Raw genomic sequence first — 21446 nt, forward strand, 5'->3', positions numbered from 1 at the left:
GGAAGGCATGCTAGAAGAATTGAGACATTTAGCTTGATGAAGTATTGCGGCCACCAGGTTAAGTCTCAGCTGTTGTTTTTCCTCATCAAGCTGTCTCCACACCATCAGTATCACTGTGGACACAATTATGCTGACTGAACATGGTCTTTGGCCACTTATGAGAAGGTCATGTTTTAACTGAAGTAACTGACCACAGCCTCATCACAAAATAGCAACTGAAAGCGATACCATGAGATATAAGAATGGTGATGAACAAGTAATTGAGTATCAGTTGTTTTTAGTCTTTATGTCACACCAAAGATCTCAGAAGTCACACTTTGTGATTACTTGTTTGAATTCCTCAACCACTTTTTTTAGGTGTGAATGTCTGAGGTCTGTTGGTTACATGTATGGGTGTGAACATGTGTGTAGGCAAATATTAGAATTTCTGTATATGAGTAGTATATGAGAGAATGTGAGATGTGTGTGTTTGTTTGTATTTGCTTTGGGTTTTTGCAAGATGTTACTGATAGTGAAAGGATCAAAAAGCAGAAGAGGTTACTAGCCAAAAGGACTTCTGTTTTAGTAAGAAAACATGTAAGATTCTCTCACAAACTAGGGGTTGGACGCTGCGCTATTTTAGAAGTTTTAAAAGGCAGCCGCTTAAAAAAAAAAGCGTCCGCCTTTCTCCTTTTCCCAAAGGGTTGCTGAAGGCAGTGCTTAAAAAAGAAGTAAAGTGTGAACATGGCCTATTCATTTTTTAATGTAGAACATGAACATCTCATTAGCAGGTACAACATTAATTACATTACTCCCAAGTCCAATACCTACTCTTCTGGTTGATAGAAAAATAAATATAGAAAAGTTTGTGTTTGCAGTACTGGGCATAAATAAGGTTTTGATGTCGGATTAGGAGGGAAGTCAGGTGGCACCCTCTACTGTCTGGTTGATTGTGTTACATCAGAATTGTCAGCATTGATGTGTGTGTTGTGGGTGCCTCTAGGATCCTAGGGTGGTCTTTTGCACCGACTCAGTTGCTGCCCTGGCCTGGTCATGTTAGTGATTTTATGTTGGCTTTGTAAAGATTAGAAGACCTCGGGAGCAGAGTGAACTTTACGTGTTCTAATACCGGGAGTGGAGAAAAGTGAGTATGGCTGATTAGATTTATGTAGTTTCATTAGGAAACACCTTGAGCAAGTTTGGCAGAGGGACTGTGACCAGCACAGCAAGAAGATTCGTATGTAACTTTTTACTGGATTCAAAGTCGGGGGTAAAGAATTAGGATGGACAGAGGCAAGGGAGGTCATCATTACAAGGCCTCTGATTGGGGAATTGTGTTGTTAGGGAGGGGGCTGGCTGGATAAATATGTTTGTGGGGAGTGGTAAGAGTAGTATGTTGCAGGTGTTTGCAGAGAGGATAGGAGGTTTTCTGGGGTGGCTGAGCTGAAATACGTATTCACCGACTGCGGGAGAGTAAAACGATTTCAAGGCATAGAGTTGAAGGACACTCATCCATCCCTTATTTTAACTTGGCTCTACCAGTGGGTGGCAGTAGTGAGCTAACTGCGCCTTACTTACCAGAGAATTAAAGAGTAAGAAAAACAAGCCACTCGTACAAGGGGCGACGACGCTGAAGAAAGGTATTTAATTACACAGAAAATGAGACATTTATATATCCGTTTTGGGAATCTCTGTTGGTCTGTTTTACTTAATGGACTTATAAACTCGGTTATATGTTTAACGATAGAAAAGCCTTGTCTTCCATAGCGAACCAACGAATTATTTGTGCCACATGAAAATGGCTCTTACCTAGCTTAGCACTAGCTATTAGCTAGGTTAGCTACTAAACTTAACGAGCTAATGTTAGTGAGAATATAAGGAGAAGTAGGACCACTAAGCGTTTATTTTACTGTTTGGGACGATTTAGTCCATATTTTATCTAGGGTGTATATTGTAATGTGAAAACCTAGTTAGAGGTAACCGTAGCCTTATAACCCGCTGAGTCCACAGAGAGATGTAGGTTAACGCTAAAAGTTGGCTAGGCCGCCGTTCGATACAATATGGTTTACGTTAGCTATCTACATACTTTAGCATTCATATTTGGAGCAAATTGTGGCTGTCTAATTTAATGGTGTTTGTTTGACTAGGTAGGCCATGGCTCGCGGGCAGCAAAAGATTCAATCCCAGCAGAAGGCTGCCAAGAAGGCAGCCGATAAGAAGAAAGGACAGGCCGCCGACCAAAAGATTGCAGCCAAGGCTGCGCTTGTGCACTCCTGCCCAGTGTGCCGGGTAAGTTTGCTTAGCTTGTATTTTACATTTAGGACCCGACCCTGAACGCCCTGAATGTGCGTGTCCAAGTCCCACCCTTGTCTAGATAACTTTAGATGACTCATGAGTCATGAGTCATGACTAACCTCCTTTACTTAAATTGCTGCTTAGTTGACTTTAAACTGTTAGCCATTTAAGAACTGCTTTGCAATTTCTTAGTGGAAAATAGTTACCTTTTGTGTCACAACTAACTATTTCTTCCCATAATTACAACTGGAATAGCTCTGTCAAACAAAATATAACTATTGAACTGTGTAAGGTGGTCAGAGTGTTGTGTATCAGTTAACTGTGTAACATACTCCATATTGTTCTTAATTTAGACACAAATGCCTGACCCTAAGACATTCAAGCAGCACTTTGAGAGCAAGCACCCCAAGTCTCCCATGCCCCCAGAGCTGGTTGATGTCCAGGCTTAGATGTCCTGGAGCTGGCACAGGAAGGGTAAGCTGGACCTGGAGCTCTCGTGTATGTTCCTATTAAAACTGTACTGTTAACATAGTCAGCATTTCAATGTTCTTTAGGTGTTAAGATCCTTCTCTTTCCTGTTTTGTCACAGATTCAATGGATGAGGAAAGAGAAGATGGAAGTCGAAGGAGGAGTACAGGGATTAATGGTCATGGGTGGTGGTGGTGGTGGTGGGGGGCTTAGGGACACTTGGGCAACATTGACCTGAAAGGGGGTGGGCACCAGCACCCGTTTTTGTATTTATTTTGTGTACATTTGGCCCCTTTAGAAAGATATCCCACTATAAGGTGTACAGTTCTTACCCACTGACTGAGCACTGATCGTCCTGATGTAACATCAATATAAGGACCTTATTGACTGGTCAGTTGGAAGTGTTAGAATGTCCCTTTATTTTACACCTTAAACTGCACCTCATGCCAATTTTTGTACACCTCTCACATACTCTTGTGCAAAATATTGATAATTTGACGTTTTTGAGAATGTGATGCCAGTGTGGAGGATACTGTATTTGTAGTCCAGGGACCGTGCTTACCTGGTATACCCGAGTCCTCAAATCATTCATATTTGGCCTGATACCTAGTATACTTTGATTAAAAAAAAACTAAGTGAATAACTGATTTCCAGGGTCCACACTGATGCAATGTTACAGTATTCTGCATGTCACCCTTTCTAATAAATTGAGCCGTATATAAAAACATTCCGTGGCCTATATTTAGATGTAAACCGACAGAGCAGTTTTTTTAGGGAGACAGCTGTGGTTATGGCAAGTAGCTGAACACCTTAATGAGAACCAATCTACTGGTCTGGTATTTATGCGAACACTTGTTTTAAAATAGATTATTTACAACAAGTCTGTTCACATACCACCTGACACTTCTGATCTTTCAATAGAGGTGTGTATGTCCGCTTTCTGTCACATATGCATCCAAACGAGCGTCGATCCCATGCAGAAGACTGCAGTACATGGTGGATTTTCACAGCAATGTGAAGGCACTGTACGGTCAGCTCTCCTGAAGTCTGCTCACTAAGGCAGACCAACTGTCAGTCCCTGTGTACATAAGTGACTACAAAGATTAGATTTTTCATTGCTACGAACTTGTACTGGTTAAACGTGTAATTAAAGAAATCTAGAACATCTTTTGGGAGTATTTCCTGCCCCCTTGTGTGTTTTTCCATACCAGCAAAAGGATCCAAGTCCTCAACTAAAATGTATACACTACACCTGAATAAAGTTGTTGAACCAGACAATCCATTGAGAGACTGATAGGTGACCAGTGGACAATGTATACATTAAGTATATGTCAAGAAGATGGCTGACCAATGAATTTGAAACACTGTCCAATTTGATAGAAATTTGGTTTCCTGAGCCAATTGCAGGACAAACAGTGACGGATATAATCTAATGTTCATAGTGTTACATACATACATGAATAGTTTTTGAGCTAAATGTATGAATCTCTGGGAGATAGTAAGTATTAGGGGTGGAAAACTTTTGGTACCTCACAATTTGAATTAATTCTTGGAGTCACAATTTGATTTTTTTTTAAATCATGATTTTTAAATCACATTTTGATTCAATATATGCTTACATTAAAAAAACAACTAGAAAAAACGTGAATCGCTAGAAGACTAAATCGAGATTCATATGTGAATCGATTTCTCCCTCAACCCCTACAAGATAGTGTGCTAGTATGGATGTTGAGACCTTTAACCCTTGTGTTATCTTCTGGTCATCGTGACCCATCAGTCATTGTGACCCACCATCGTATTGCGACAACTTTACCGCATACAAAAACAAAGTGAAGCATTTTCTTTTAACCGTTGGGCTGTCTCAGACCCCCCACATTGCAAAGGTTAAAAGAAAATAATTTGTATTTGTTTTTGTATTGGGTAAAATTGGGTAAACACAACTATGGTTCGTTATGAACCTTACCTGACCCGAAGGCAGCACAAGGGTTAAGGAGCCCAGTTTCTTGTTGGGGGATTCTATTGGTCAGATCATTTAAATGACATCATAAAAAAGTTGTATGGTTGTGTTAAGCCCTTCAACCCACTACACCATGGGGTCCCCCTTCTATATACTTGGAAATAACATATGTATTACTTAACTATTATCAGTTAAATTAATTTTCAATTGGTTTGAGTGAGATTTGAACAAGGGCTACCAGCAGTAGACTCAATGGTACACATGCTGCTTACCCACTGAGCCAGAGGATGCCTGCAGTTACTTTCTACAAGACAGTGTCATTGGCCTTATGACATTTCAATTCGATATATGCTTACATTTAAATGTGATTTTTAGAAATGTGTGAATTGCTAGAAGACGGAACTGTCATTTATTTGTAAATCATTTTCCCCCCCCAACCTTAGTAAATATGTCTTACTGTAATATGATTGGCACAAGAGAGCACACAAGAGCTTGTAAGGGCTCACACAAAACAACCCTAACGTGTAATTATGATGGTAAAATATTGTGGGAACAGATTTTGTAGATAGGGACAATCTAGATATAGCTTTCTACTTTTCATTTAAGGTGGATAATATAGTTAGGGAACATATTATTTATTGATTTACAATATCCATAGGTCAAAAGCCATTCACATAAGAACAGGTCTATACACGTGTAGCATATTCTAGAAGTACACAATGGTTAACAGTGGGGTAAATGAAATCACAGGCACCCACAGGTTTTGACAACCATGTTGCGGTGCTTCTTGAGGATGACATTGTTGTTGTCGTCGTAGAAGAGCACGGAGATGGGGCTGAGCTTGGTGGGGGCGCAGCACGCCTTCGGGACCTCCTCTGGCTTCAGGAGGTGAACCTGACAGGAGACACACACAAAGATAATAACAAAAATAATATGGTAACTTATCAAAATATCTCTGTGCAACCATAGATGTCATGCTAAACTAGCACTCACCGTAACATTGTTAGCAAAAGTTTGGATAATACAATATTTCAACACTTGATTACCAGAAGTACAACTGAGTGGGAAGAATAATAAGGATGAAGTTGTATGTACTGACCACTAGTTGTATCATGGCATGGTTGGTGGCGTTCATGCAGGAGCCTAGAGGGTAAATGCATTCTCCATCACAGTAGAAGGCAGAGTAACCCGTTGGAGCCAGCACCCAGTCCTACGAGAGCAGACACACTCAGACTTCTGTGTAGCTTTGAACCCCCCTGTTCCCTCTTAAACCCAAATATCAGCCATTAGACCAAAATAACCCTTGAAATGTAATGGCAACGTCTGACATAGGCTTGTCCTCAGTGAATTAACATTAGTTGACAGCAACTTGCCTTCCACCCCAAGTCACTGAAGCTGACATTCAGCTCATGTCTCTTGCATGCCTGGCGACCACTGTTGGCTTGACTGTGATCTGAGAGGATGGCAAACAAAAGCTCAATGTTTGGAACAGGAAGGATATTCCATGATGACATTTTGGACTCAAATGTACAGCCTGCTTTGGAATATGGTGTCTATTTGAACGTAGCTTACCGTGAATAGGGGGTACTGGCAGATCATATTTGGTTTTCTTTCTGCGGGGGTTGGGTCTGAGGGCACGAGGAGGGCGACAGGGCGCCTGGCTCGCCCTGAAAAATGTCACCATGAAGGGTTGTTTGGCGCGAGGCCCCCTACGACCCACCAGCCCCACCCATCCAGCAGATAGAGATCGGTCTGACAGAAGGAGAGAAAGATATGAAAATAGGAAGAAAGACAACGAGGGGAAAAAAGACAGTTATGTGGGGAGAATTAGTTAGAGAGAATAGACAGGGTGTCATACAGAAAATATTGTATGTTACCAATATTTGTCAGGATATGTACTCTCTGCCACAAGGGGGCACCAAACCACTTCCTTGTTATGACCCAATCAGTTTGGCGCCACAACCAAAGCGTCACATAGATATAACAGTAATGATGTGTCTCCTCCTACCCTCCTCTGTCTCCACATACAGCCGTATGCCCAGGTTGCTACGTGGGTGGAGGAGCCAGCGGTTGCTGGCTGAGGTGACATCGAAGGCCAGCCAACCTTCCTGGCCCGCAGGCACAGACTGCATATCCAGCAGCACCAGTTCTGGCTCTCTGAGCATGAGAGGAGAGACAAGAGTACAAGAAAGGGATAAAGTGAGACACTCATGACAGGGCACACAGAGAACAAGACTGGGCTTACATACCAATTCGATATTCTATTCCAATTTTAGTAGTGAGTATGGTGAATATGTGCGCGTGTACCTGTTTTTGGTCTTGCGTGTGATCTCGTACACAGAGATGTGCAGTGTGCGGTTAGCCCTCTGGCCCACAGTTAGGGTCTTATAGATGCGAAACTCTGCTGCCGTCACCGTCTCTCCCTGGGGGAGGGGCGTCAGGTCGAAACGGAACTCCTTCCAGTACGGCCGAGGCTGCAGGAGGTCACGCTCCTGTTCCACTGGGGGGAGGGGGGGGGGGGTCAGAGAGAGAGAAGACAGATGGAGACATTTATTTGTCATTGAAAGATCCAATTCGATCACATTTCTACTTTTGACCAAATAAAAGCCTTGAATTTGAATCATCAAGTGAGTTCACGTTGCAGTGCCTCGATGTCTTCATCCCTGATCCTCAAGGCACCCTGTCCTGTATGTTTTCGATGTCTCCCTGCTCCAACACACCTGATTCAAATATATTGGCGGTGAAGTAGCACAGCAGAAGCCTGATAACAACCATTCATTTGAATCAGGTGTGCTGGAGCACTGAGTCATCGAAATCTAAAACATACAGCACAGTGGGTCTTGAGGATCAGGGCTGAAGACTACTGCCTTAAACAACCCCAAGTGCACACGCACTTTCACACACACCCCATCAGTCCAGCCCACTCAAGGACATGCTTTTGGCTCAGCTGTGTGTTGCCAACATGGGACACAGCTGGGAAGAATTACAGGCCCAACTGAAAAAGAAGAAAAATGGTGGAATAAGATGAAAATACTGCCGTGTGGACCGGCTCTAAAAATATACCCCCAAGCTGTGATTAGTGGTGTGTGTGTAGCAGATGCTGTGGTCCAAGGCTGTTAGCGTCTCTAATTAGCGCAGGCTATGTTACAGGGCCTAACGTGGGTGTTACGCAGTACTGCTTGCCTCCACCAGAACACACGCTATACTCTTGCAGCAGAGTAGGTGTGTACATATGTCTGTGTGTGAGTGAGAGACGAAGAGTAAGGTTCCACCTTTATCTGGTTTCTGTATTTATATACTCGACTCTCTTGCCGTCTCTCTTTTGAAATGTACTTTAAAAGTATCCCAACACTATGCTCCTGTCTTTATGGTTTCCTCCAAACTTCTGTTTCCATAGTAAACTTCTCCCGTTCTTACCTTTGGGCTTCCTTTTTGGTGTCACTCATCTTCTTCACACCTTCCTACTTTTTTTCCCTCTCTCCCTTGCAGCCGTTAACCCATTCTTAAGGCAGATTTTACATTAAAAAGAAAACAATTTGTACAAAGTCTTGAAAAAAACCTGTTGTGCTTATTGTACAAACAAACACATTAAGGGGCTTAATATGAAAAAAATAAGTTGAAAATGTTCCCACGGTTTGTGGGAAGGTGGAGAAAGGAAGTGCTTGAGAAGAGGATGTTTGATTTAGACGCCTGGACAGATAAACATCAGCAGGACTGCTGTCTGGGGTGGGGCAGGAGACACAGGAAGAACCCTTAACAAGATAACCAGACTATCTTTGGGAGTCAACCCAGCTCCACGTCTGAGTCCGAGCTCGATCAAAAATCAACGCATCCTGTATCTCACCCAGAGCCTCAGTCAGACAGCCAGTACAGTTGCTTCTGTTTACCAACCAGAGCATGTTCCCTCCCTCCCCTCAGCCCATCCTCCCTCGGTCACTCACCCACATTGACGAAGCTCATGACGGTGTCTGCCTCGCTGACCACCGTCCCTAGCGGCGCCGTGTGCGTGCTGAGGGTGGGCAGCACGGTGTGTCCGCCGTGGCCCCCCAGCCCGTCCGCCTCCCCCAGTCCGTTCCCTCCCTCCTCACCCTCAGCCGACACGGCGTGGTACAGGTCCAGCATGAACAGCGGCGCAGAGGACGGCGGGCGGAGCGGGGGGTGAGGCCGGGGCCGTCCAGGGAGCCCCAGGATGGAGAGGATCTCCTTCTGCATCTCCTTCTTCTCCTTCCCGCTAAGGCGGCGGAAGCTGGACTGGACCACGGCCTGGGTCTGCTGGGCCCACAGACACAACAGGAGAGGAGCCAGGAGCAGGGACAGGCGGAGGGCAGGGAGACCAAACCCTGGGATAGACCCAGGGCTGCAACTGGGCCTGGGCATCCTAGCAGGCAGCTGGTCCCTGGGTCTGCAGGTGAGGTTTATACCACCACAGCTCTGTGCTCCTCTTCTGCTCCACAGACAGGAGCGATGGTGGAGTGTTCTGGAATATTCCCTGTGTTCTTCCCTACAGTTCTGGCTGGGGTCTGAGGTCTCCATGGTGGCAGCCCTGTAGCAGTGGTCTTCTATTATCTCTGTCCACGGTTTTTCTACTGTTGTCTGTTCTGTATCTTTAGTACTGACTCTACTCTTCCTGAGTACTGAGGGTTTTTCTGCCACCTCAAATCTTTACAGAGCTTCCAACCAGTAGCAAGTTGATACAAGGAACCGTGGTGTCATTCACTAGTCTGACTGGCCATCAACTCTATGTAAAAGACTACTGCTCTCTGTGTATCATCAAGACATCAACACATCAATGCACACACAGAAACCCACCCAGGTACAGTACACACATCTGCGACTTGCACGTGTTGTTTGGATGAAATGTAGACAGACAGAGACGAGTTTACTCTTTTCCCTCCCCCTGTTTATCTCTTTTCCTTTCCCCTCTCCTCCTCACCTGAATCCCTAATAGAGGGTTTTCTAGCTTTCCTACTGTGTAAAGACTACTTGTATCATACCATGACAGAAAACAATGTAATTACAAGCCTTCGGATGGCAGTTGTGACGTATTTCAATATAAATAAACAAGAACCAACAACCCCTTTGAAGGAGTCTGTTTGGTGGAGGATGATGGAAGAGCAGGTGCGAGCCCAGATATGTCGCAGACTGAAATTTGAGATGAAAACGATATTACCCGACCAGATTAAATGAAGAAGAATCAGGTCAACCTGACGAGCTTCCAAGTGTTACAAGAGAGTAACACTTCTGATCCTACAAGAAGAGTGGAAGGCATAAACAGAACTTTTATCCTCATGTAGTTCTTTCCTTCTTACATCCAAGATCACTCAGCTTAACCTCTGTGTTTCTTCTTAATGTGACACATGCATTCCTTTAAGCATTTGTAGTTTGTCGACTGTTGTAATCCTTCAAGATAAATCCTTGTCTGAGTTTTCCAGACCTGGTTGGTGTTTACTATCACACCGATTCTCTCCTTCACGGCCAGTGAGCTCGGGTCTTATACTGCGGCGTTCCCTTTGTAGGCTCCTCGTCTAAGTGGTATTTAACTGTGTCTAAGCTGTCTATCATCAAGAAGCAGAGCTGCAGAACGCCTCCTCCCATTTCTCTCTCACCCCTCTCCTCCCATTTCTCTCTCACCCCTCTCCTCCCATTTCTCTCTGCCCACATCCTCTCCCAGTGGACTCATTTTCTCCTTCCTCCCCCCACTCCCTCTCCTCTATCATTTCATCTAGTCATGACTACTTCCCTTCATGGCTAAATACCACAGAATACGTCTGAGTTTGGTGTAAGGGACATTACGATGCCATGTAAATCTGAATGCTATTTACAAAAACAAAAATATACACCTTGATCTAACGCGCCAAGTGTTGAAAGCAAGTGTGTCGTGAGTGACTGTGTTGCTACACCTACTGAATGAAGTCTCTGAAACCAGACTTGTGTATGTAAGACAAGGTTTCTACGACTTGGGAACCGCAAGAAGCCTCTGACCTGACATCACAGCGACATCCTCTACACCCCCCTCACCGTGGCCCCACCCTCCACAGTTGGAAACAAGGTGAAGCATCACAAATTGTCCCCCAAATATTTGACGATTTTATAGACTTTTGTGTCCTTTTGAAAATACTTTGTGTGTTTTGGCCCATTTGTCATACTGTGTGGTGTGAGGAGTGTTGCAGAGAAGGGTGGAAGACATGAAAAAGAAATGACAGAACAGACTCAAATATAGTTGTGACGCTCAACACTGTGCCAGCTTGTGTTTGTGTATGTTTGACTTCAAAGCACTCTGGGAGTTGCGGTCTCTAGGAAAGGCACGAATGTGAGGACTGACCAAACCACTAGGACTACCATTTTGTCCTGGGTCAGAGAAACTGAGATGCCAGGACTTTAAATGTTGGCCCTTTTTTGTTTTTTCTTTCTCCAGCGTTGAGGGATTCTGGGCAGAAGGGGGAGATGGAAAGGAGCAGTGGGGTATGAGTGATGAAGTGAAGAAATGAGAGGTGGTGAGAACCAACAGTCACAGGATGAACAGAGTAAGGAGGGAGAGGAGGTTGGAAGTGCCATGGATTTTTGTTTGTTTGTTTTCACAAACACAGCTGCATAGGAACCAAACCCCATCCGCTGTCGTAGAACCACTGTAAACAGAGCAAATATCTCTCTCTCTACCTCCATCCTTCTTTATCCATCCATATCAGATATAGTGGGTGTGTCTTTATCTCAGGAGAAGGTCATTCTCCCCTAACCACTAATTACACTGACATTCCGTTCCACACTAGGAAACAAACATATACAGTACATATGCACGCATACACACACCCGAAAAACCATTGAGACCTTTTTTTTTTTTTACTGCAAGCATATTTTAATACAAAACGAGAACAAAAAAGGTTTTATAATCTTAGTTTTTTTCTTTTACACAATTGACTTTTCCTACCCACCCTCCAGTTACTCTGAGAATCTCTGACTCCATCACACTGAGAATACCACAGCATTGAAAGGTGCTTAGTCTCCTGAACCCAGAGTACACCCTCTAAGAGACAATAAATAAATAAAAATCACCTTCGGATGTTTTTTCATTTCATTTGTGTTTTCATATAACTTCATCTCTCGTATATAGATACACAGGAGCTAACCAGCCCCTGGTTAAGTATTGGACAGTTCAAATACCAGGAGGGATGCCAAATAGGGATTAGGAGAGAAAGGCCTCTCATTGCCCCATAGATTTACCTGTCATCCATTTTTTTTGTGTTTGCCTGTGTTTGAATGGCAGCCCTTTTGGTCATGATCTGGGAACTGTAGTCATTAGCTAAAATGGCTGCCATTGTAATCAGTCATAATCCTATTGAGTTGGGTTATAGTCCGAGTAGAAACACAAAAACAAGATAGGAAGGAGAGGACATTTCAACATTTCCTTGGTACAAAAGATCTCAGGATTTCATTATCTTAATACTAATCTTTCTCCAAGGTGATATGATGTGATGCACTGAAAAATAAATATGTTTTCTTTAGCTAGAAAACAAAAAAACAAAAACAAATACAACTGGATTATAAATTAACCATAAAACAAATGAAGACATTCAAACAAACAACATGTTTGCATACAGTGACACGAGTCGGCGACCTCAGAAAACACTCAACGACACACCTGGACAAATCAGCGAGCGCGTGTCGGGGTAGCTAAGGGCAACTCGGCAGGAGAGAGGGCGTGAAGTGGGATTACAGCGGTACAGACTGTCAGTGTGCGCTGGTCGTCAATCTCTAATCTGGGTTAGGTACACTCTATGGATTGAGTGATGAGTCACACTGTCACACATTGTCACATTTTTTGTTAGTTGTATTGGGCACCACCAATGTCAATTTTGGCGCCACAGCAAAATGAAACAAACCAAAGAACAACGGATTGTGACAAAACCAACCCTTATTCCCAACACACAAGCACACCTTCCAATGGCTGCCAGGACTTGCCCGTGTGTGTGTGTCCCCTGGGCTTGTGGTTAGGCATTCAGCTGTGAGAGCAGGAAGTGGTGTGTTCTCCCCTCCTACACACACCCGCTCCAGCCATGCTCGGTGCTCTGTGGTGTCTCTCTGTCTCTGTCTCTCTCTCTCTCTCTCTCTCTCTCTCTCTCTCTCTCTCCCTCCAAAAGAGAAGAGACACGGTGGCAGTCATTGCATATTTTCTTTTCACCCGTGGTGAGACACACAACCCACAAGGCCACATCACCCACAGCTTCTTCTGAATGTCCCTTTACGGCATTTATCGTTTTTAGTCACTGTGGTGAAGTCCTTCCCCACTACCTGTGTGTGTTTGTGTGCCTGCGTGTGTGTCCATACTGTTTCTAAAGTAGTCTGCTCAGGATTTCCTACCAGGTCAGAGTAAGAGCAGAAGTGTCAAACAGAAATAAGGCAGCGTCATGTTCCTCTGCTGGCTGGTTAGTCTGTTCTGTTCTCCGCAGGGTTCTAACTGCTGAGGTTCCTCAACGTAAGGCAGTCTCTTGTAGAACCCTTGAGAACCTCGGAGAACGTTCCAAAACTCAGTCCTATTACGAAAGAAAACATGGCAGACTGGAAGGCAAACTGGGAACAGGGGTGATTTAAAGGGGTCAAGTTTGGTGCCTGACTGTCACAGCACACGCTCCTGCCCCCCCCCACCTCATCTCACAGACTGGGGTCCCCTCCTTCATCTCCCCCTGTCAGTATTTTAGAGTGTGTACAGGGACAGAGAGAAAGAGTCCTCTTTTCTACCTGCTGTCCTGTCTCTCTCTATTCCTTTAGCCCATAAGGTATTCTGTGTCCAAGCCCTATAGGTGGATGATAGGATCGCATGACCCTTTCAATAGTGCCAGAAGTCCATCTCCTCTGTACAATGTTACTGTGAGTGGGGAAAGTCTGTTCTACGAGTTCTCTCTCTCTTTCTCCATCCCGCATTCCTTTTCCCTCTCTTTGTGTGTGAGTCAACAAGGGGTCCAATGGAAGAAAGGAAGGATGGATGGGATGACGAACACATCTCTGTCTCCATCTTTACTTCCTGGCGGAGGAGGTGGAGCCGGGGTTTTTGGGGCTGGGGGCTTTCTTGGAGATAGTGGGGATCTTGGAGGGCTTGGCCGCTCCCCCTGGGCGCCTGGGCGTGTCCGAGGTGTCCGAGCACGCTGAGCGCGTCTCCATGAGCTCCGAGGCATCGGAGGCGTCGCTGCCACGCCGGCTGCTGGCACGGCTGCCCGCCCGGCTGGCGTGACCGCTGGCAGAGGAAGGCCCACGCTTGGGGTCTGCAGCGAGGGAGAGGGGGAGGGAGGGAGGGGAGTGGACGGGGAGGGGGAGGGGAGGGGGAGGGGGAGGGGGGAAGAGAATGGGAGATCAGAAAAAGAGCGATGAGTCCTACTTCAAATCAAGCCCCTCAGTGTGGAGGAACACAGTAACATTGCGGAAGACAAACTGAGACACCTGGGAAATGCCGACTCATTCTGGTAAAAAAAAAAAAAGACGCAGATTGTACGAGGACAACAAAGGAGATCATCAAACTTGAAGGCGTGTTCTCACCGCTGCGTCCAGGCTTGGCCGAGGTGGGCGTGGCTCCTCCGTTCTCCCCTGTAAGAGACCCTCGGCTTGAGTGGAAGGTGGGCCTTTTGAGCTTGGAGCCTGACACTGCCCCCTAGAGGAGGGAGGAGAGTAGTTCAAATACACAGCTAGCACAGGGCCGAGACACACAGACATCTAGCTACCCACTACACAACACAGACAGACAGGTATTTGCTACACAATAATACAAACAACAACTAGCTACTCGCTACACAACACACATAGACAGCTAGCTACTCATCACACAACATGAAGCTTCCTTTGAGTTCATGTTGAGCATCTATGAACTGGTACATCCAACAGTAAAAACCTCCATCATCTCTTATACCTGAGCTCGATGGAACATTGTTACAGACTATCTAGCTACATTTCTATTTGCTGTAGTATACGTTTACCCTTCCACTCAGAAAGGCAGTGTGTGTTTGGCCACCGGCGAGTGTTTGCGTTAGTGCGTGAGCGGACCTGAGGGGTGGATGGGGTAGTGGGGTGGCGGGGTGGCAGAGCGGGGGGGGTCAGTGTGTTACCTCATGCCCAGGGGTGATGTGACCGTGATCAGGGCAGGACTGGCACTTGGTTGGCGTTGGAGTTTTACTGTGTGCCAGCCAGGGCTTGGCATAGTCACGCGAGTGAGTGTGGGAGGACTGGGAAGGGAAGGAGGGGGAGGAAAAAGGGGAGTGAGCGAAGAGCAAAGCAGCAAAAGATGAGAAGAAGAGAGGGAATGGAAGGGAGGAAGCAGGGGAGGAGGGAAATGAGGAAATCAAATGTAGTGCAGTGTGTTATAGTGCAAGAGTGGAAGGATTTAAAGGAAGGAAGGAAGGAAGGGGGGAGCATGTGTTGAAACAGGAGGTGGATAGAGAGATTGGGGGGAGACAATAGAAGGACGAAGACAAAAACAACAAATCTCACAGTTAAGGACGTGGTGATTTTGGACATGCAGAAACAGAAGGATATGACATCATTGATCATGTGACACTGACACAAAAACAATCACAGTACAAAATCACTGGAGTAACACAGACAAATCACAGACAAATCACTTACAATGACAACAACAACAAGTACCAACACAACAACAAACAGATGAAAATGGGGGTTCTGGCGAGATGTTTTGATGTGTGCGCCTGCGTGCCCATGTACTATTTAGAAGTGTGTGTGTGTGTGGACCTCGAGTGGAGACCTCAAACTTATGGGTGTCCTCTAGGTGTAATAAACAATCCACAATTCCTTGAATCCGCCCTTTCTCCTCGAAAACCCACATTGGTCCTGCTTGAGAGTGTGGAACAGCCGGGAGGCGGACACTCACCCTGGAGGAGGCGGAGGCTGTGGGCGTGGCCGGGGCAGAGGGCAGCGAGGCACAGCTGTGGGCGCTGTGCGAGGCGGAGGAGGAGGAGCGAGTGGGCGAGGCGGTGCGGGAGCCCGGTTTGGAGCGCCGGCCGCGCGAGCGGAACGCTGCAAGGCCCTGCGATGCCCCCTCTGGCAGGATAAACTTCTCCCTCAGCTCCAGGTTCGTTCGGCCCCGTGCTGGAGAGATGGAGGAGAGGAGAGGAGAAGAGAGGAAAAGAGCGAGAGAGCGATTCAGGAAGAAAGAATATAGAGGGGAGGGGGACAAAAAGAGGAGACACAAATGCGTCAGTTCCCCTCATCATGGCAGTCTGGGGGTTGAGGCAGCGAACAGAACGAGGCAGCGAGTCAGTGCTTCCCTGGGCCTCTGCCCTCAAGCCCGGGACTAATGCATCAAGAGGCAGTGTTGTCCGAGTCACGGTGCTGTGTGAGGTATGGGTTGTGTTGGGTTGGTCTGGGTAAGTGCACTTGTGTTGGTGACGTTACTTGTAATGGGAAGAGGGAGAGAGGGGGTGTGACAGGCCAGCCTAAAAGGCTGGGGGGTGGACCAGGTAGAAGTTAAACCATTCAAACTGTCCCCAGGATCAGTTTGGTCTGCCATGGTTGTTTTCTTCGCTTGAGAGAGTGAGACAAGCAAAAATGACCTTGGGCTTGACGGTGAACACCATCAAGACGGCAAGTTCAGTGTAGCCAAACTAGCAATAATACTGCTGTAACACATAAAATAGTACTGTTACAACAGTCAATTACACTGTTATAACAGTAGTCAAAAGAACAGTAGTCAAAAGAACTGAAGTTGTTGGTAGAACAAGCGGTATTATTATCCAGAGTATGTCTTCACCCTCTTTGATTTTCATGAGTGAGTTTTTTCATTAGTTTGTTCATTTGATCAGTTGTTAGTTGACTGAGGACCAGTGTCAGTAGTGTGTATGTGGGACATGCCTGGTTATGCTAGTGTGTGTGTGGGGGATGGGGGGGGGCACTGGATATATAGATACCTAAAGCATTTGTTACGTAAGATACAGCAGCCCCAGGCAGCACACAACACACAGCCCATAGAAGCTAGCCACACAGGAAGAGAAGGAGGGAGAGAGGGAGAGAGAGAGAGAGGGCTGCATAGCTAGCAGCGTCAGCAGCAGTGCACTGTGGGCCGTGGTCAGTAGCCACACCTCCTCCCCCACGGTCATTGCCCTAGCAACAGAACAGCAGTCAAAGGCCAGTCAAATAAATGGGTGCACCCTGCAATTAGGTCCCCCCGCCAGCCAGGTGCACCCTGTAATTCCCTCCCCGCCAGCCGCCCCATGAAGCCTTATTAGAAACCCAGGCTGGCCACACCCCTGGTCCTGGATGCCCTCGACAGCCGATTGGACTCGCCCTTCCAATGGCGGCCATCTTGGGTCCACATGATAGACTAGAGACTCTCTCTACCCTAAAAATAATGCAGATGGTCTTTCTTTCTGTCCTGTCTTTCTTTCTTTCTTTCTTTCTCATTCATTCATTCATTCATTATAAATTATTTCATAATTGTTCTTCCTTCCATGAACTGATGTTGTATGGGTGAAAACCTACATTCTTCTACACAGCTGTTACCAATCTACTGCAGTCTGTGTTGAATTTAGAGATTCCCTCAAAGGTAGTGAGGAGGAAAGGATGCATCACTAAAGTATTGGATCAGGGCCCAAGACCAGGGCTGGCAAGGCTGTGACCATTGTGAAGAGCATGATGCAGACTGGCACACAGACAAGGGCACACAACCCTGGACCCACACATGGATATATAGACACAACGGCAGTGAGAGAGCGAGGTTTATAGCTGGCTGGATGGATGATTGGATGGAGAGAGTGAGAGAGATGGTGTTAGACAGTAAAGAGAGAGAGGACAGAGAGAGGGGGGTGTAGGTACCTCTGCAGCAGAAATAGCCAGGAGTGACCGTCACTGAGAGACACACAAGAGACAGCGTGAAATAATCGCGTGTTTGGTGAGATGGACAGACGCACACACACGCGCACACACATATTCCCCCCCTCACGCACACACATACACACAAGATACAGTATATACACTTAGGTGGAAAAAGAGACAGATATTCAGGGAATAAGAAAAAACAAGTAAAGTCCTTAAAGTTGAAAAGCTAAGATACTAACGCAATAAAAACCACTTTAACACACACACACAACCCAATAGTACAGAGTGTATATTCCTCCGGAGGCGGAAGAAAGGCAGGGTGCACATAACCAGGACAGGTGGAAACGTTAGTGCTGAAACAGTCAGCAAGGCACAGTAACAAGCTCACACCAAAACCAAACCAGGAGAGTGAGACAGAAACAAGCAGACGGGTGAAAGAGGGGAAGGAGAGCAAGAGAGAGAGAGAAACCCAACCTAGTATACGAGATGATATGGAGCTACTCGAGTCGGAGCGGAGGATCTTAAGTCCGGGATGTTGCACTGAGGAGAGAGAAAAGGAGATTGGGAAGAAGGGGGGGGGGGAGGGAAGGAGGGAGAGAACTGAGGACCATGCACCATGCACTACTGCTCAGAGAGATGGAGAGAGTGAGGAGACAGGAGAGTGGCAGAGAAGGCCATGCATGTACAAGAGAACGTGTGGAGAGAGGAAAAAAAGAGATGTGGATGGAGAGGCACAGGGAAATAACAAAAGACCAACAAAGAAGATTCCAGCAATGAAACCGGGTGTATGAAACAAAAAAGAAAAATGGAAAAAAAGGTTGATGGGTACATAGCAAGGACGCCTACTGATTGCATGAAGAGCTTAGAAAAAGAGAAGAGAAGAACAGATAGTGATGGAAGAGTCAGACGACAGAAAGAGTCTGCTATCCGTCCTAAACACCATGTTTCTTCTTGTTCCTTTGAGTACTCCTGTAGTACCACCTCTGTAGGTCTCTGTCACCTTTCCCCATACTGTCTCCTAATCCAGAGGTTTGAATGACTGTACTAGATGTGTGTCTGGATGTGCGTGTGTGGATGGAATGTCCTGCCCGCTCACCTCTGCAGGGGTCGTTCTTGACCAGAAACTCGTCAAGGGCCATCCATCCTCCACCCACCCTGACCATGACCGTGCTCCTCAGGATACGAACCAGGCGGAGCTGCTGGGAGTCCCCGAACTGAGGGAGGAGAGGGACAAGGGGAGAGGAGGAGAGGGGAGAAGAGGAGAGGAGGAGAGAAGGAGGGGCGAGGGCGAGTAGGAGAGGAGGAGGGACGAGGGGAGAGGAGGAGAAGGGAGAGGAGGAGAGGAGGTGCGAGGGCGAGGAGGAGGGGCGAGGGGAGAGGAGGAGAAGGGAGAGGAGGAGAGGAGGAGAGGAGGTGCGAGGGCGAGGAGGAGAGAAAAAAGAATGAGGGACACAGTCAGTGAATATACATTCGCCTCACAGATCAGATACTAAGTCATTAAGTCATTCAAAGTGCTCTCCCCAAGCCGCCCCATATCCAATCTGAACCTTTCATTCACTCCATGCAATAGAGCCCATGCACTGAAAGAACTCAAATTTACCCAAGTGAATCTTTCAGACACCTAGTGTCTGAAAGGTAATTCAAATGTTTCAACTAATTGCTCATCACACACTATAATCACCATGGTAACCTCTTCTACTGCCAGCAAGCAGACAGCCCAGCAGCACCAGCACCCTTTATCCCAATGGCCCCGTTTCATTTCCCTCCCTGAGCCCCGCTCAGACCAAAGCAATAGATCACGACCCAATGATTACCCTGATAACTTTGGAATACATTTTCACCCATTGCCCATCAGACATGTTGTCTTCTCAACCCATAACTCATGACATGAGTCTTCTAAAACCACACCAAGGGAACAAGCACGGCCTAAGAAATTTGCTTCCATGTTCTAACCCAGTAGAGCGCATCTTTGAAAGATATGGATACATGTAATTATTTGTCAAACAGGAAAAACACCCTCTATTGGTGGAGACACATGAAGCAGATTTCAGCAGGCCAATCACAAACACTTCAGTCACTTTACCTGGTTTCCAAGGAAGAACTAAAATAATTCCAGCAGACGAATGAGGAAGAAAAAGAGAGAGAAAAAGAGAATGAAATAACATGTACTAATAATTGCTGCAGCTAACCGCTAGCATAGCATATTCTCTGATTTATATGTACTCACTTTCACCATAACATCCTATGGTAGCTAGCTAACATAGCACATAGGTCTGTCTGTTCGGTGATAAGCTTGGGAGTGGATGCATGGAGATGGAGGGGATATGGGTGCATGTAAAGACAATGGAGACTTCCTCTTCCTAAAGTCTAAGATGGCAGTATGAAACTGCTGCTAAACTGCCACTTAGGGTTCATGTCATGCAGCCAGAGTGAGGAGCCAGTGAGAGTCAGTATCAGAAGATGTAGAAGCACATGTTAAGCAGAGATAGAGAGTACAGCAAGGTTTGAAGAGAACAAAACCTGGTGCCGTTAGTAGCTCCAGTGTCATTGGTCAGACACCAAAGATCATTAACCAATGGTTAATGATGATGACTCAGATGAGGAAGTAAAAATAGCAATTGAGATGGCCAGCGATGGTGGTTCATGTTATGGTACATGTTGGTTCAAGTTATGGCTTACGTTGGTGATGTTATACATGGAGTTATATTAGTTTGCTGGTGGAAAGCACATACATGTGACAGTTCCTTAGAACTGTGAGATGTTACAAACATGTTATGAAGAACAGATGTTCTTGGGATACACCATGAAGACACAATGGTGGTGTGCATGAGAAAGCTTGGGAAAATGATACGGTGCTCAATAGTGGATGAAGAAACAGACTAGACCAGAGCTCATATTGAATTTAAATATGATATAAATAGTATAATAAATATAAACATGATACATGGATCCAGGTAAAGAAAATATATGGTTGAACTCACCCTGTACTTGTTCTCTCCAATCTGCTCCACCTGGAATCTCTTAGCACACTTACACTGGGCCACCTGTCTGGTCACCTGCACACACACACACACACACACACACACAATTATGTACAGTTGTTTATCATTTACAGTTGTAAACCATAGTTTACAATTTCCTGTTGTTCATCATGAAGTTCTTATTTATTAGTTAGCTAACATAGATTGGCTTTAAGCATAGTAGCTGAATAAGCTGTATCAGTGCCTGTTATTTGTGTGAGATAGTAAGTGTGTGTATCTGTGTGTGCTCCTCACCTCGTCTTCTATCTTATCTGCGTCCGTAGTTGGCCGGTAAGCGTCCTTGTTGGGATGCAGAGCCGCCACAAACTCATAGTAGTCAATGTAGCCATCGCCGTCCCGGTCGAATATGTCCGCCACCGCCATCATCTCCAGCTTACTGGTGGGGAACTCTACAGAGAGGACCACAAACACCACATCAACACAACAACAGGACAAGTCTAGACACGTGTCCATTTAAAACCATGGAAATGAAAAAACCATGGCAATAAAATACAAAAATGAGTCTCACAAAAACTGAGAGCGTAACAATGACCAGTGCTATGAACATCCTGAAGGATTTGACATGTTTTGTGTGTTGTCTCTATGTAAACTCTCTCTTTATTGGCAGTGCCAGAGGAACGTACTAGAGGCCAGTATGCCGTCTATGAACTCCTGGCGTGTGATCTTGCCGTCCTGGTCCTTGTCAATGCGCCTGAAGAAGTCCATGACCCGGGACTTTTTGTGGTTCATCCAGCGCATGTACTTCTTCCTCCACACGTCAAAGTCAAAGTTGGCGAACTCCTTCAGCTGGGCGCAGAAAGAGAGAAAGAGAGAGAAAAAGACAGAGGAAGAAAGGGAGAGAGAGAGATTGAAATTCCCTGGGAGTCCCGTATCATATTTTACCTTTAAAGAAACAA

The 21446-nt window shown here is 45.8% G+C and overlaps 3 protein-coding genes across 3 annotated transcripts in view; 1 reads left to right on the forward strand and 2 right to left on the reverse strand.

Annotated features, from left to right (window-relative positions):
- Positions 1–1484: 1484 nt before the first annotated feature.
- On the forward strand, positions 1485–3002 carry LOC146295372 (zinc finger protein 706). The gene is made up of 4 exons (XM_084696905.1): positions 1485–1619; positions 2127–2268; positions 2628–2748; positions 2864–3002. The coding sequence occupies exons 2-3, from the start codon at positions 2134–2136 to the stop codon at positions 2721–2723; spliced, it is 231 nt and encodes a 76-aa protein (XP_084553031.1). The 5' UTR covers positions 1485–1619; positions 2127–2133; the 3' UTR covers positions 2724–2748; positions 2864–3002.
- Positions 3003–5133: 2131 nt separating this feature from the next.
- On the reverse strand, positions 5134–10179 carry bmp8a (bone morphogenetic protein 8a). Its single transcript, XM_084695427.1, has 7 exons — positions 8641–10179; positions 7007–7199; positions 6708–6856; positions 6272–6451; positions 6073–6152; positions 5799–5909; positions 5134–5593 (listed from the first exon to the last, which is right to left on the reverse strand). The coding sequence occupies exons 1-7, from the start codon at positions 9230–9232 to the stop codon at positions 5444–5446; spliced, it is 1455 nt and encodes a 484-aa protein (XP_084551553.1). The 5' UTR covers positions 9233–10179; the 3' UTR covers positions 5134–5443.
- Positions 10180–11531: 1352 nt separating this feature from the next.
- Positions 11532–21446, reverse strand: part of macf1a (microtubule actin crosslinking factor 1a) — a 79699-nt gene continuing 69784 nt past the window's right edge. Inside the window, exons 82-91 of the mRNA XM_084696236.1 lie at positions 21174–21336; positions 20785–20939; positions 20491–20565; positions 19593–19610; positions 18606–18723; positions 17984–18049; positions 15567–15784; positions 14788–14904; positions 14225–14336; positions 11532–13953 (exon numbers count right to left, since the gene is read on the reverse strand). Of these exons, the coding sequence (XP_084552362.1) occupies positions 13709–13953; positions 14225–14336; positions 14788–14904; positions 15567–15784; positions 17984–18049; positions 18606–18723; positions 19593–19610; positions 20491–20565; positions 20785–20939; positions 21174–21336 (1287 nt within the window). The 3' untranslated portion in view covers positions 11532–13708. The remainder of the gene's footprint in view (positions 13954–14224; positions 14337–14787; positions 14905–15566; positions 15785–17983; positions 18050–18605; positions 18724–19592; positions 19611–20490; positions 20566–20784; positions 20940–21173; positions 21337–21446) is intronic.

This window comes from Hypomesus nipponensis, chromosome 4 (assembly GCF_054491055.1).
Source record: "Hypomesus nipponensis isolate SF chromosome 4, ASM5449105v1, whole genome shotgun sequence".
Lineage (NCBI taxonomy): Eukaryota > Metazoa > Chordata > Actinopteri > Osmeriformes > Osmeridae > Hypomesus > Hypomesus nipponensis.